General features: G+C 43.4%; 1 protein-coding gene across 2 annotated transcripts in view; it reads right to left on the minus strand.

The window, feature by feature from the left end:
- Positions 1-16,247, minus strand: part of LOC109873111 (double C2-like domain-containing protein beta) — a 169,485-nt gene that overhangs the window by 96,108 nt on the left and 57,130 nt on the right. For both annotated transcript variants that reach the window (XM_031807722.1, XM_020464657.2), the window contains exon 2: positions 3,443-3,522. In XM_031807722.1, the coding sequence (XP_031663582.1) occupies positions 3,443-3,522 (80 nt within the window). The remainder of the gene's footprint in view (positions 1-3,442; positions 3,523-16,247) is intronic.

The raw sequence follows: 16,247 nt of genomic DNA on the forward strand, positions 1-16,247 counted from the left end.
CGGTGCAAAGTACTGTAGAGAGAGATCCTTTATGAAAACCTGCTCCAGAGCACTCAGGACCTCAGACTGGGGCGAAGGTTCACCTGCCAACGGGACAACGACTCTAAACACACAGCCAAGACAACAAAGGAGTGGCTTCGGTCCAAGTCTCTGAATGTCCTTGAGTGGGCTCAGCCAGAGCCCGGACTTGAACCCGGTCGAACATCTCTGGAGAGACCTGAAAATAGCTGTGCAACTATTGCCCAGCGACAGCCCCGAATCCTGAAGGATCTGGAGAAGGTCTGTATGGTGGAGTGAGACAAAATCCCTGCTGCAGTGTGTGCAAACCTGGTCAAGAACTACAGGAAACGTATGATCTCTGTAATTGCAAACAAAGGTTTCTGTACCAAATATTAAGTTCTGCTTTTCTGATGTATCAAATACTTATGTCATGCAATAAAATGCAATTTAATTACTTAAAAATCATACAATGTGATTTTCTAGATTTTTGTTTTAGATTCTATCTCTCACAGTTGAAGTGTACCTATGATAAAAATGACAGACTACATGCTTTGAAAGTAGGAAAACCTGCAAAATCGGTAGTGTATCAAATACTTGTTCTCCCCAATGTACATCTATATTACTTAGATTGAGCAAACAATTGTATTTTGCACAGCGAGAGAGGGACCGTACCACTGCTCACGGTCATTAGTACTATCGGCCAAGATCCACTAGCTAGCGATGCTTAGCCTATCTACGCTATCTTCGTCCAGAGTGGCTCGTCATGCTTGATGGTTCAGTCTAAATAAAACAGGTGATGGATCAAACAATGTAATGAAGTGCTCTAGATAGGGAATAGGCCTCTGTTTACTTTAACATATGAATCCATGCCAGGGAAAAACACCCATCAATGTCCTCTTTTGGGAATTAAAGAAAACTGGAGTCTCTTTAAATGTTTTCTCGACTCCATTCAACTGCTTATCTTACCAGTCTTTTCTAGTGTGTTAACTTTTGCACTAAAGATAGTGCGTGGAGGATGTCAAAATGTCACAAGTAAGTCATAGAGGTGAAATTTCCCCACCACCAAAGAAAGAAATTAGAGTTTTAAAAGGCTCTGCTGCTGCATTTGAGTATTTTGCCTTTTTGGCATGCATTCCAGTTATGTTATGCGATGACAAGCACCCTAATGGGACCGAATACTCTTCAAGCCCTCAAAACCTTGCAGAAATCCCAACAGTGAAAAAAATACAAATGTGTTTTTTTGTGTTCTAGTGAAGACCGCCCTAAAAAGTGAGGCCATCCACAAGCCCAGAGGGAGCCTCTCTAGCACTCTCTCCCAGGGAGTCGCTCGCTGATGCTAGCCCAGCTGCTGTTCCAAGGCTTTGAGAGAAAGCCAAAGGAGTCGCCTGGAGCTCCCTGGACTGGGGCTTCGCTAGTCCGCTGCCAGGTACCAGAGCAGAGGAAGCCTGCTGCCTACTATGACACCTGGGGTTTCATGTTGAGCCTTGCACTGACTGTGACAGCTGGAGCAGCTGAAATCCCAGAGGAAGTCACTACCAAAGGCCTAATCTCAGATTGGCATGTTTGGTAGGGAGAAACTGGGGTGAAAGAGGGAGGTACTGCTTGAACTTAAAACCACAGATTTTCATTTTCCATTGCAAAAGGAAATTATACAGTATGCCCTGCTGAACATGACCCCAGTGTGTTACCCCTGTGACTTAAATTCTTTCCTTGGGGAATAGAAGGGATTGGAACAAGAAGGGGTTATTCTCAGATCTGCCAGCTGGTTCTCTTTGAGGAGAAACGGGTATGTGGAAGAGGGCAAAGTAAGTGACTCTCCTTGTCTGGCATTCCCCCCCAAGCCAGCGAATGTGGATCTGGCTGGGTAAATTGGACCTACTTATCCTGAAAAGACAATTACGAGCAAGGTGGAAAAGGAAAATGGCCACTTCATCTTCGAGTGGAGAGGGAAAAGATAGCAGAGGCTCTGTAACTTTTTCCCCACCTTGTTGATTTGGATGGAGACGCTGTTTGTTTGGGCTGGAAAGCATGCAGTCTTCAGTAAATAATCCTGATTTCAGACATTCCTCTTGAGCCACTGCATTCAGACATCCGGTCTGGCCTATTGCAGACCAAGCCATGATACAATAGCATGCAGTAGGTCACAGGAAATCCATTTGAGATCATTAACTAGTAAATGTCACAAAGAATTTGGGTGAGCAACAGAGGGGAAGAGATATCTGAAATGTCTACAGATGTTTCCTGCTTTGTCCTAGAGCCCAGTGAATGAGCTACTGAAACCTAAAAGTCATCTTCAAGAAGAAGCAGCGATTATTTAAACAAAACACAGTGAGGGAAAATGCTTTGAGCCTCAGACATGAAGAGATTTCCCTTCTTGGGGGGATTTGAGTGTGTGTGGATTTGAATGTGTGCGTGCGCATGCACATCTGTTTTTGTGTGGGTTTGAGTGTGTTCGTAAGCAAGTGCATTCATGTGTGTGTTTTCCTTTGTGGTTGTGTGTGTTCGTGAGTATGTGAGCCTGTGCATGCACATGTGTTTTTGTCTGTGTTTTTGTGTGCATGTGTTGACCTGTGTGTGTACTGCAGAGCTGCTGTAAGGACAGACTAAAGGCTTCGTTTGGATCCAGAGTAAAGTGAACAGCAACAGATGCTACCAGAAGCTTGTTGTCAGAGGAAATACCCTTCACATGACCACGGAGTGGGAAGAAGCAGAGAACACACACACACACCGACAGAGCCAAAACAAGCTGCCAGTGATCCCCCTGCGAGCCTCTGGTACATGTTTAGCTATGAGCCTGGAGTGTGTGTGTTTGAGACAGAGAAAGGCTATCAACCACCTTGATCAAAATATAACCATGTAGCATCATGAATGTCCGTGGAGCCTACTTTATGTTACCGTTCTAGATATCTGAAATAGGAAAAGAGAGAGCTGCTGAGCTCTAAAAGTCCTCTTCATCTTTTATCCGAAATAGGTGTGGAAATGATGGTACCATTTACAGGCTGCGTTTAAAGCAGGATAAATTGCAAACGTCTGACTATTTAACAAGAAACATACCATTTATTCCCTGTCATTATGCAAAGTTAGTTAGAGACCAGCTACCTACTATATTGCTATGTATGGATTGAAATATGTACTGCTATTGAGCCCCGGACCTAGGTACTTAAATGGAATTGCTGCAGTGACTACCAAGCAATACAAATGTGAGTATCAATACTACATCTGCTATTTCGACAAGTATTACGAAAAGGATATAGTTTAAACTTGACATCAGCTTAATAGCACAGATTGGTAATGAATTAACAACTGATATAATTAATTAACCTATGAGATGTTGATCCATGCTTTGGGGTGGTTCTGGTTGTGTGTGTGTGTATTTTACATTGGTTAACCCTAAACCATGGAAACAATTTCCCGTTGAATGACAAACATCATGAATGCTCACCTTGGCTTTGTTGATGGTACAGTGCAAAGCGTTGTTTTCCTGGTCATACAGTAAACTGAAGTCCAGGGTCCCCAATGTAGCTTAAGGAGAGAGAGAGAAATTTTTTTTTTATCAGATATCAGAGCAGAGATGGCTTCAACTACATGCTACACACTATGGAAGAGAGAGAGAGAGATAGATAGAGAAAGAGGAGACTACAACAGAAATCAGACGACAGAGTGGAGATGCCTTCAACTGCTTGCTTCAAATACAACTGTGTTTAACCTCACTACATATAGGCCTGTCTGCCAATATAGAGTATAAAAATGTCATGCCTGATCTACTCCATAGGGTCCATCTGGAGTATAAACTCTTCCAAATGTTTCATTAACTACATGATCATACAAAATAATCCTTTCATTAGCCCTATAAAGGCCTGTTCCACAGCATGGCCCAACACCTGAAACAGCATTACATTGTGCCACTTCCTGTCAGAGAGAGCGTTAGTCCAATACCTTGATACCGCCTGTGTTTGTCTTCTAGCTGGCATCTGGAGGGTGCATTAATTCAATAAACATTGCAGCACGCGTGCCCATGGAGGTTGTGTGTATGCGTGATGCTACGCAGAAAGGCAACAGAGGACACCCGAGGGATTAAACCAGGTTTGTTTTCGATTATCGAGATTGGAGCCCGGGCCGTGACTTCAATCTCTAATACATTTATGAGATGGGGGGGGGGGGGGGGGGGGGCATTCAGCGGAGGCTTGTGCTCTTTTTTTCCTGCAGAATTGCCTCTCAGATTTGTTTTTCTTTCTACTGTCCCTTCATCACCCCCACCAACAATTTTCTGCCCCTTCGTTGCCTCGTAGCACGAAGCTTGTATCAAATCCATTACGCCATGTCGTGTCATTATTTCTGTGGTCTAAAAAGGAACATATCGCTGCAGGCAGCATTTTCCCAGCAGCGATCACGCAGAGAGGGGAGAGGGAGCAAAAATTGGCAGGTAATAAAGCCATTACGCAAAATTCAGGGAGGCATGCAACTGTATAGATCTGGCCGATACGGGAGGAGTATCTATTCCCATCTATTCAATGGCTAAACATGTATCTCTCTCTCTAACTAAAAGTGCTCTGTGCTTTTGGTTTTCGCATTGCAAAGCTATCAATTGATTTCTTCAAAGGCTTGAAAATTCTGGGGCAAAAACATGTTTCCATACTATAACGTACCATCTGTATTCTATTGCAGGGGAAATACAGTAAGCCAACACGTACAGTATGGCCAGAGCCACAGGTTGTCTCGCCACAGCATGGCTTTCAGCTGTCTGATGACATTTGGCCTCGCAGATCATTAGATGTGTTAGTACCTCAATGTTCTGCAGTTTTATGTGTTTCACATCCATGGGTGGGCTTTCCTGGTACATATAACTGTAAGGGTAGAGTACCTACTGCTCTAGTTTGGCAGCTTGTGTTATGTCACTTGCAACCTCTACACTGCAAAGTGGTGTAGCAGCAACCTACAAACAGGAAGAGAAGGAGCACAGTAACTTACAGACCAACTAACAAACAACGAATGACATCACAAGAAGAGAAAAAGCAGCACAGTAACCTACAGACCAACAAACAACGAATAACATCACAGGAAGAGGAGAAGGAGAACAGTATCGTGTCTTTGGCTATGCCGGATTAAGTGATATGACATGCTATTCTATAAAATAATTTATCCGTCATTAATATTACTTGATTGAGCTAATCATGTAAATGTAATTAACTAGAGAGTCGGGCACCACAAAATAATATTTATAGAGCTGTTATCTTCCGAATAAACTCAAAGGCCTAGTAATATTTTACATCGTAGCAGTCAATATTAATCGTCATCTTAATTCAGTCTCATCTGAAAGTTGTTAATTCTTGGCTATCTGCACGAACCCTGGCTCACAAGTTGAATCAGCATCAGGTTTAATTACTTATTTACTAAATACCTAACTAATCACACAGAATTACACATACACATAATTAAATCATAACTTGATTACTAATTACGTTATAAAGGAAAATGTCCCTAGCGGGCGAAACAGATATGACAGCTTGTTACACAAAATAAAAGGGGCTGGATTTGATTGAAAGAGCGGGAAGACTGAGGAACAAAGGGCGAAGCTGTGCTGTCGTAAATACAGTATCTTATGCATCCTAAATTACCGCTCATTTGGAAAAGGAAAATGAAATAAATATTTACTCTGAGCTGCGTTTCGGTAGGTTGGTGGTACATGGAAGGCCGTGTTGCCCAACCGAGTCCTTTGTTCTTTTGAAGAATGTCTCTGCTGGTAAATTGAATATGTTGTAGTAACGTCATTGTGTGGTAGACGAGATACTCTGTCTGTTCCTTCCTAACCCTCATTTGCAGCGGCTGTTGCTAACTCAACGGCTAGGAGGTATCACTTCTGTAGTGAATAAGAGTTCAAAGTTCATACCATTCGCAACCAAAGCTCACGCTGATGTTGGCTTCGTTCTGTAGTTATTATCTGAACCATTCTGACATCGGACCGTCGTCCTCACGTCCTCGGAACAGGAGGTTACATTGTCATCAAGGGCTTATATGGGAAGGGAGAGGAGGGCTTGAAAAGTTTGAAAAGTTTTATAGCCCATGTCCCTTCACAGGGGCAGGCCACTGATAGGGCACTGCTCAATCTTATGAAAACCCAAATCTCACATTTTAGAAGCTAAAATCACATTTCATCCCATCACGAATAATTTAATATTCAAACATTTAAATTGAACAACAATTCCATGTGAATCTGATAACTCTGATGTGTAGACTTTCCACTGTAGAGTTTGTCATCTTATCATTGATGAGAATATCTCAAATGACAACCGAACTGACATCATATTCATTAAGTACCACCGCATATGTTCAATTGGTCGCATTACCAGAATATAGTTCATTTCCCCCCACCTTCTGATGTTCCCAGAATCTCTATGTTAACCAAGGGTTTTGCAAATGTAACCTCAGTAGGGTAGAGAGAGGAAAAAGGGGGAAGAGGTATTTATGACTGTCATAAACCTACCCCCCAGGCCAACGTCATGACAACAGTAACCTTCAGACCAACAACAAGCAGGAAGTCTCTCAATGTGCATGCAGATACAGCCAGTCAAAAACATAAGACAGCTGATCGAATCCATGTCCGCAGAAAGTTCACTGCAACAAAGCATTGAAAGGCTCATTGGAGTGATGTTAAGAAAATAATTTCCGCCGCATAAATTACAACTCTGGCTGTGGGGACAGCCGGTAATTAAGGGAAATGACAATAATACAAAGCGCGGGCCGTTTGGAGCGGGAGCCGGATAAGAGGAGTCATTTTAATTGAACACAGTCTAATTCATCAGCACTGACTGGCAGCAGCCTTGGCTTGGTGCAGCCGTCCTTCCCCATCTTACACAACATTTTTATTTGATTCCATAAACGGTGCCCAACGTTTAGGTCTACCGCTGTGTGATTAACCTTAGAGTGCCGGCCTACTCTACAGTGCCATAGAAAACTTTGAATCTTTCTCCCCGTGTGCATATTAGAAAGCACTTTGTGGGTGCATTAGTGGGCTAGGAGAGCCTCGTCTTTCTTTCTTTTGTCGGGGCACTCAGTGGCTGCCGAGAGAGATGTACACGTAAATGCCAAAGTTAGATGTATGTGTGTTTTCAAGTTTGTTTATTTGTCATATATACAGTACATGAAGTACATGCTCCCTTGCAGGTTCACCACATGACAATGCAACAACTATAGGAAAGTAAGTTAATAAGAATAATAACAATAAAAGCTCAATTAATAAAACTAGGACACAAATTGCCGTTCTCTCAGAGAGAAAGAGAGCGAGAGAAAGAGAGAGAGGTGAGAGATGGCACTGGCTGCCTAATTCCGCTGGTGTGTGTTAGTCTTGCCTGATGAGCCGAAAGCTTCATTAAAAGCTTTCAGGGCAACGCGCAACATTAAATCCCTTCCCCGCACATTTCCTGGTGACGCACAGATCGAGGCTTCTCAAAGGTTACCTACATTTGGAAGCACATTAAGAGACGGTGTCAGAGAGCCCATCAAGCAAATGAGCACTTCTCTCCTCTCGGCCAAAAACAGCAACAGCAGACGAAGCGCTCTTCATTATGTGGTTGACAAAAGGGCCACCATTGTTTAGGCGCGGCCACATTGGGGCCTCTGTGTGCTTAATCAAAGCTCATCTAGTTCAATTAAAATGAATCAAATCTTAATTAAGGCTGTGGGTATCACCTAAATGGGCCTCTTCACTGGGCCTAAGCGTCTGGACAAGTCCTCCTCGATCGTCACTAAACACAACCCCATTACCATAATCATATTTCCATTGTGCCCCACAGAAGTCAGGTGGTAAACACAACCCGGTTATCTCCATGGTGATCGAGGAGGGCAAGAAAAAAAGAGAAAAGAAACAGGCCTCTTGTTGTTGTTGGTGGCGAACGGATCGCAGGAATCCTAGGACATGCCAGCGGGCATTACTGTAAAACTAATCATAAAATGTCAAAGCCATAAAGGCTCAAAGAGAGAAAGGCAATGTTTGGATTCGAGTAGCCAGGGTGCAGGGAAGAGCAAGATTATACCTGACCCAGAATCCTTTAGTCCATTCCTGGGGTCGGTGGCATTATCAAATGCAGAAAACGATTCCTTGCCTTGACAGAAACCACAATCGTAGTGCTCTGCGCTGCATATCAAATGGGTGCCTAAGGCTTAAAGTGAATGATACTATGGAAATCAGGATGTGATACTGTACGGTTGGAGGCAATAATAACGCTAATAGACCTGTGCTGTCTGATGTGAAAGTAAGACAGTGTCATTAATGCAAGTGTCATTAATGCAATATATAAAGAGTATGTCTGTGCACTCAAGGTACAATAGTGTAAATCACTGTCTTATAGACAACATAAATAAATAGAATGGCAACAGTATTTTCAGTGCATTCGGAAAGTATTCACACCCCTTCCATTTTTCCACATTTTGTTATGTTACAGCCTTATTCTAAAATGGATTAAATAATACAAATTCCTTATCAATCTACAAACAATAACCCATAATGACAAAGCGAAAACAGGTCTAAAAAAGAAAACTTATTTACATAAGTATGCAGACCCTTTGTTATGAGACTCGAAATTGAGCTCTGATGCACTCTTTCTCTATTGCTCATCCTTGAGATGTTTCTACAACTTGATTGAAGTCCACCTGTGGTAAATCCAAATGATTGGACATGATTTGGAAAGGCACACACCTGCCTATATAGGGTCCCACAACTGACAGTGCATGTCAGAGCAAAAAACCAAGACATGAGGGCTAAGGAATTGTCCGTAGAGCTCTGAGACAGGACTATGTCGAAGCACAGATCTGGGGAAGGGAACAAAACTATTTCTGCAGCATTGAAGGTCCCCAAGAACACAGTGGCGTCCGTCTTTCTTAAATGGAAGAAGTTTGGAACCACCAATACTCTTCCTAGAGAGCGAGAGAAAGAGAGAGAGGTGAGAAATGGCACTGGCCACCTGGCCAATCGGGGAGAAAGGCCTTGGTCAGGGAGTTGACTCACTCTGACAGAGCTCCAGAGTTCCACTGTGGAGATGGGAGAACCTTCCAGAAAGACAACCATCTCTGCAGCACTCCACCAATCAGGCCTTTATGGTACAGTGGCCAGACGAAAGTCACTCCTCAGTAAAAAGCACATGACAGTCCGCTTGGAGTTTGCCAAAAGGCACCTAAAGGACTCTCTGACCGTGAGGCACAAGATTCTATGTTCTGATGTAACCAAGACCAAGAACTCTTTGGCCTGAATGCCAAGCGTGACTTCTGGAGGAAACCTGGCACCATCCCTACGGTGAAGCACGGTGGTGGCAGCATCATGCTGTGGGGATGTTTTTCAGTGGCAGGGACTGGGAGACTAGTCAGGGTCGAGGGAAAGATGAACGGAGAAAAGTACAGAGAGATCCTTGATGAAAACCTGCTCCAGAGTGCTCAGGACCTCAGACTGGGCTGAAGGTTCACAGCCAAGACAATGCAGGAGTGGCTCCGGGACAAGTCTCTGAATGTCTTTGAGTGGCCCAGCAAGAGCCCGGACTTGAACCCGATCAAACATCTCTGGAGAGACCTGCAAATAGCTGTGCAGCGGCACTTTCCATCCAACCAGACAGAGTTTGAGAGGATCTACAGAGAAGAATGGGAGAAACTCCCCAAATACAGGTGTGCCAAGCTCGTAGCGTCATACCCAAGAAGACTTGAGGCTGTAATCGCTTCCAAAGGTGTTTGTCACACCCTGGCCATAGAGAGGCTTTTATTCTCTATTTTGGTTAGGCCAGGGTGTGACTAGGGTAGGCATTCTAGTTTCTTTATGTCTATGTTTTCTGTTTCTATGTTTTGGCCGGGTATGTTTCTCAAGGCCTGCTCGCAGAAGTGTTTTAGGGAGCGTTTGACAGTGATGAGGGGTGGTCGTTTGACCATGGACCCATAGCGGATACAGGCAATGAGGCAGTGATCGCTGAGATCCTGATTGAAAACAGCGAAGGTGTATTTGGAGGGCAAGTTGGTCAGGATAATGTCTATGAGGGTGCCCATGTTAATGGATTTAGGGTTGTACCTGGTGGGTTCCTTGATGATTTGTGTGAGATTGAGGGCATCTAGCTTAGATTGTAGGACTTCCGGGGTTTGAAGCATATCCCAGTTTAGGTCACCTAACAGTACGAACTCTGAAGTTAGATGGGGGGTGATCAATTCACAAATGGTGTCCGGGGCACAGCTGGGAGTAGAGGGGGTGTGAGAGACTTATTTCTGGAGAGGTTCATTTTTAAAAATTAGAAGTTCAAACTGTTTGGGTATAGAACTGGAAAGTATGACAGAACTTTGCAGGCTATCCCTGCAGTAGATTGCAACTCCTCCCCCTTTGGCAGCTCTATCTTGACGGAAAATGTTGTAGCTTGGGTATGGACATCTCAGAATTGTTGGTGGCCTTCCTAAGCCAGGATTCAGACACGGCAAGGACATCAGGGTTGGCGGAGTGTGCTAAAGCAGTGAGTAAAACAAACTTAGGGAGGAGGATTCTGATGTTGATATGCATGAAACTAAGGCTTTTTCGATCACAGAAGTCAACAAATGAGGGTGCCTGGGGACACGCAGGGCCTGGGTTTACCTCCACATCACCCGAGGATACAGAGGAGGAGTAGGATGAGGGTACGGCCAAACGCTATTAAAACTGGTCGCCTAGAGCGTTGTGGACAAAGAATAAAAGGAGCAGATTTCTGGGCGTGGTAGAATAGATTCAGGGCATAATGTGCAGACAGGGGTATGGTTGGGTGCGGGTACAGCGAAGGTAAGCCCAGGCACTGAGTGATGATAAGAGAGGTTGTATCTCTGAAAAAGCTGGTTATAATGGGGGAGGTCACCGCATGTGTGGGAGGTGGGACAAAGGAGGTATCAGAGGTATAATGAGTGGAATTTGGGGCTCCGCAGTAAACTAAAACAATGATAACTAACCTAAACAACAGTATACAAGGCATATTGACATATGAGAGAGACATACAGCGAGGCATAAAGTAATCACAGGTGTTGATTTGGAGAGCTAACTAAGACAACAACGGGTGAGACAGCAACAGCTAATCAGCTAAAACAACAACAGGTAAAATGGCGATGACTGGGCAGAGAGGGTCGGTTAACTACACACATAGCCTGAGTTCGTGGCTGGGGCCGACAGATATATTAATATATATATATATATATATATATATATATATATATAAAAAATGTTTTAAAGACAGTGAGCTCCAAAAGTATTGGGACTGTGATTATCCATAATCATGGTATCATCCACAATAATGTAGAAGTGTTTCGAAAATTATTCTATTCTTTTTTACAAAAATTACAAGTACAGAAAGTGCTGCAATTTCTAAACAGTTCACCCGATATGAATGACAATACCCTTAAATTAAAGCTGACAGTCTGCACTTTAACCTCATAGTCATGGTCTAATTTCAAATCCATTGTGCTAGAGTACAGAGCCAAAACAAACCAAAGGTTCTCAACTGTCCCAATACTTTCGGAGCTCACTGTATTTCTAATTATAAATTCCAGCATTTACAATTGCATGCAGACCGTATCCCACAAGTGAAAGGCCTGTCATTGGAATAGCATCATTACATGATTATCTAAAAAGGTTTCCCGCTGACCTTTTCAAAGACTCATCTTTGACATTTTGCAAATTTGGCAGTATTTGATGGCATTTGCGCCCAGACACCGCTTTCTTCTCTGTGTAAAGATGTCCTATTTGACAGAAATCAGAGTTTCTTATTATGAGAAGAAAGCATATGATGATTATGTTTTGAATCTGTCCATTATGTGACGATTACACTGTCTGATTGTTAAACTATTGGGTATGAATAAGTGCAAACGCAAAAAGAAACGTCCCTTTTTCAGGACCCTGTCTTTCCAAGATAATTTGTAAAAATACAAATAACTTCACAGATCTTCATTGTAAAGGGTTTAAACATTGTTTCCCATGCTTGTTCAATGAACCATAAATAATTAATGAACATGCACCTGTGGAACGGTCATTAAGACACGAACATCTTACAGATGGTAGGAAATTAAGGTCACAGTTAGGTAAACTTGGGACACTAAAGAGGCCTTTCTACTGAAAAATACCAAAAGAAAGATGCCCAGGGTCCCTGCTCATCTGTGTGAACGTGCCTTAGGCATGCTGCAAGGAGGCATGACGCCTAAGACAGCGCTACAGGGAGACAGGACGGAGAGCTGATTGTCCTCGCAGTGGCAGACCACGTGTAACAACACTGCACAGGATCGGTACATCCGAACATCACACCTGCGGGACAGGTACAGGATGGCAATAACAACTGCCCGAGTTACACCAGGAACTCACAAACCCTATCAGTGCTCAGACTGTCCGCAATAGGCTGTGAGAGGCTGGACTGAGGGCTTGTAGGCCTGCTGTATTGCTGGACCAGACAGGACTGGCAAAAAGTGCTCTTCACTGACGAGTTGCGGTTTTGTTTCAACAGGGGTGATGGTCGGATTTGTGTTTATCGTCGAAGGAATGAGCGTTACACCGAAGCCTGTACTCTGGAGCGGGATATATTTGGAGGTGGAGGGTCCGTCATGGTCTGGGGTGGTGTGTCACAGCATCATCAAACTAAGCTTGTTGTCATTGCAGGCAAACTCAACGCTGTGCGTTACAGGGAAGATGTCCTCCTCCCTCATGTGGTACCCTTCCTGCATGCTCATCCTGACATGACCCTCCAGCATGACAATGCCACCAGCCATACTGCTCGTTCTGTGCGTGATTTCCTGCAAGACAGAAATGTCAGTGTTCTGTCATGGCCAACGAAGAGCCCGGATCTCAATCTCATTGAGCACGTCTGGGACCTGTTGGATCGGAGGGTGAGGGCTAGGGCCATTCCCCCCAGGAATGTCCGGGAACTTGCAGGTGCCTTGCTGGAAGAGGTTAACATCTCACAGCAAGAATTGGCAAATCTGGTGCAGTCCACGAGGAGGAGATGCACTGCAGTACTTAATGCAGCTGGTGGCCACACCAGACACTGACTGTTACTATTGATTTTGATCCCCCTTTGTTCAGGGACACATTATTCAATTTCTGTTAGTCACATGTCTGTGGAACTTGTTCAGTTTATGTCTCAGTTGTTGAATCTTATGTTCATACAAATGTTACATTTGCTGAAATTAAACGCAGTTGTCAGTGAGAGGACATTTCTTTTTTTGCTTAGTTTATATTTTACAATATATATGCCATTTAGAGGACACTTTAATCCAAAGCAACTTGCAGTAATGCAAACATACATTTCATATTGGCAGCCCCAACGAGAATCAAACCGACAATCCCGACTTTTGAAAGCATCATGCTCTACCAACTGAGCCACACTGGACAAGTGAAAAGGTCAGCCTACCAAACCTCACTTCATTGCTCCAGTTTGAAGGCTTATGTGCTCACACCAGTTCAGGGAATCATTGGATGTTTTCAGACATGGATGTCCATTGATATTATCCCCTATTAATACAATTGTTTGGTCCTTGCCTGGTGAATGTTATACCAGTGCTATTCTTGTTTATTTTACAGAATGACTACTCACTCACTCACTCACTCACTCACTCACTCACTCACTCGCAAAATGTGATCTGTCACGCCTGCTCCCGCTCCCTCTCTCAGGCACTCGAGGTAATAATGGCTGCCCATCATGACGCACACCTGTCACCATCGTTACGCGTATCAGCGCTTCATTGGACTCACCTGGACTCCATCACTTTATTGATTGTCTCCCCTATATCTTTCCATTCCTCAGTTTCATCCCCGTGTCAGCATTACTGTTATGTTTCCCTTGTCCAGACGCTGTCGGTGTTTCGTTTCATGTCTATTATTTATTAAATATTCACTCCCTGTACTTGCTTCTCGTTTCCCAGCGACAGTCCTCACAGTGATCCACTGATTCAAATCGTCTTGTACAAATCTCTTTCACCTCAGGTAACTCAGGCAAGCAATAAAAATAATTAAAAACAAAACAGATAAAACAACTCCTCAAGGAACAACACGGACTCTGAAGAGACACACACTACTTAGTATTGTTCATTTATTTATTATTCTTTATTTTCTTCTTAAAATAGTAGTGTTCTTATTTGACATTTTTGTTACTGTTGCTGTCCCTTAGTGTTGTGTATTTCATCATGTTCTATGTTTTGTGTGGACCCCAGGAAGAATAGCTGCTGCTTCTTCAACAGCTAATGGACATCTGAATAAAATCATACATGTTGAACATGAGAAAAATCTAAACAATCACTCAGTGTGATTCTCTATCACCTGTAAAGTCTTCTGTTGTTCTCTTCAGAACTCAGTAACATTTATGAATCCCTGTGAAGCCATGTGTTTGACAGGAGCACTCACGGAGAGTAAAAACAATCCCTAGTTTATCTGTGTCACCGCAGACGCATGTGTTTTTATCTTGTAACCTTGCAACCCGTGTAATGACAGGTCTATTGTTGAAGAAGAACAAGATTCTAACAGTTAGTCAAGAACACGCCCAGTGGGTTACAGTACAGCTGTTGAAACATGTACCCAAATACTGCACATCCTCAAAACTGTGGAGTCAACTATGATGAATCAAATCAAAGACTTGAAGAACTGATAAGACGATGAACTGAATAAAATGTCATCAAGGACTTTTGCAAAAGGCCTCCTGCACTGACAATAACACGCCAGCACTGGGATGTATGGTGGCACTGTTGTTTGGTGGGGGAGAATTGAGAAAGTGACAGAGAAAGTGCTGCCTCAGCACTAGTTGAATGGAGCCTACGGTAAATGGCAAGGTAAGGGATATTGCATTGTACAGTTCTGGGAAGGTGCTTAATACATTCTGACAGGAACCAGGTGTGCCAGGGCTTGATAGCACAGGGGACAGGGGAGTCATGACAACATAAGTGTTTGGGGTGGTCAAGGACACGCAACATGAACACACATTGAGGGAAAGTCCTGGCCGTACACACAACAAACTATTCCACTGGGGTTTGACTGTAGATAAGAACTTAAATATCTAAAAGAAATGAATATACCAGATCAGTTTGGCTACTCCCATGCAGCTAGTACACCTCACAGCTGTCCATTCCGTAACTAACTAAATCGATATTTTGCTTAGACGGCTTACCTCAAAGAAAATGGTAATGGGAGATCGTGTACAATATATAGGCGAATTGTTGGTGTATAGAGTAAATCGATTTAATAGTGGTGCTGGTAGAGCCATGGTAGAGGTCATCCTCCTCTAATTGCTCAGGAGGGCCATGAGAGGGTTACATTTAACCTTCTGACACTGTCACTCACTCCAAAGGGCTCTCATTAGAAACACACACACACACAAACAGTCTTCCCGGCTGGTCTGTGTGTGTGAGAAGGAGAAGGACACAGACAGATTAGATAGTTTTTAGCAGGTGTGCTAGTATGAGTGTGTGTGTGTGTGTCTATTGTATGAAATAAAAACATATTGGCCTGTGTCTGTTAGTGTGCATCTCCATGCACTTGTATGTGTGCTTGTGCGTAAATGCTTGCATGCTTATAGATGTGTGCCCCTGTTGCTCCCAATCTGAGGCTGAGGGGTATCATGGTGTAAGAGATTATGGTCACCTCACCAAAGAGGGCAGTTTGCTTTAGAACACACAGTCTAAGGATACATACAGTACGACTCTTCCAATTTGATGCATGATCTTACTGAGGAGCTGAATCCCAAATAGAGAATCAACGAGTGACCTCAAGAAGTAGAAGTAGATCTAGAAATCATGCATTGACGTCAATGGGAGATGTGTGTGTGTTTATCAGGTTAGGATGCATGCAGACCTAAACTGAAGATATTGACATGACTCCCAGGGCACCAACAGAATTGATAGCAGCTAGAAGGCAATAACTAGTCTTTGGACAAATACGCCAAGCGTCCGTCACTAGAATGTAATATTTCTCAGGAGAATATCTATTGTTTTTACACCATAGATCAAATCCTAGGGAAATGAGGGTAGCGTTCCGATTCTCTACCCTTCATTCAGAAGTGTGCACTCGTTTACTCCCCCTCATGCATTTAGGGCCTGGAAGCATTTGATTGGTGCAAGCATAGCTGGAGGAAGTTTCCATCATATTACTTACTCTACTCCTTTCTTTTCATATCCATGAGTGCACACTTCAGGAAAAAGGTATAGAATTGGAACACAGCCAAGGAACCACACAGATTGGTTCCAGACAGAGGGATTATGGGCCAGTCTGGAGTTTTTGTGGGGGGAGTCGCAGA

This window comes from Oncorhynchus kisutch, linkage group LG28 (genome assembly GCF_002021735.2).
Source record: "Oncorhynchus kisutch isolate 150728-3 linkage group LG28, Okis_V2, whole genome shotgun sequence".
Lineage (NCBI taxonomy): Eukaryota > Metazoa > Chordata > Actinopteri > Salmoniformes > Salmonidae > Oncorhynchus > Oncorhynchus kisutch.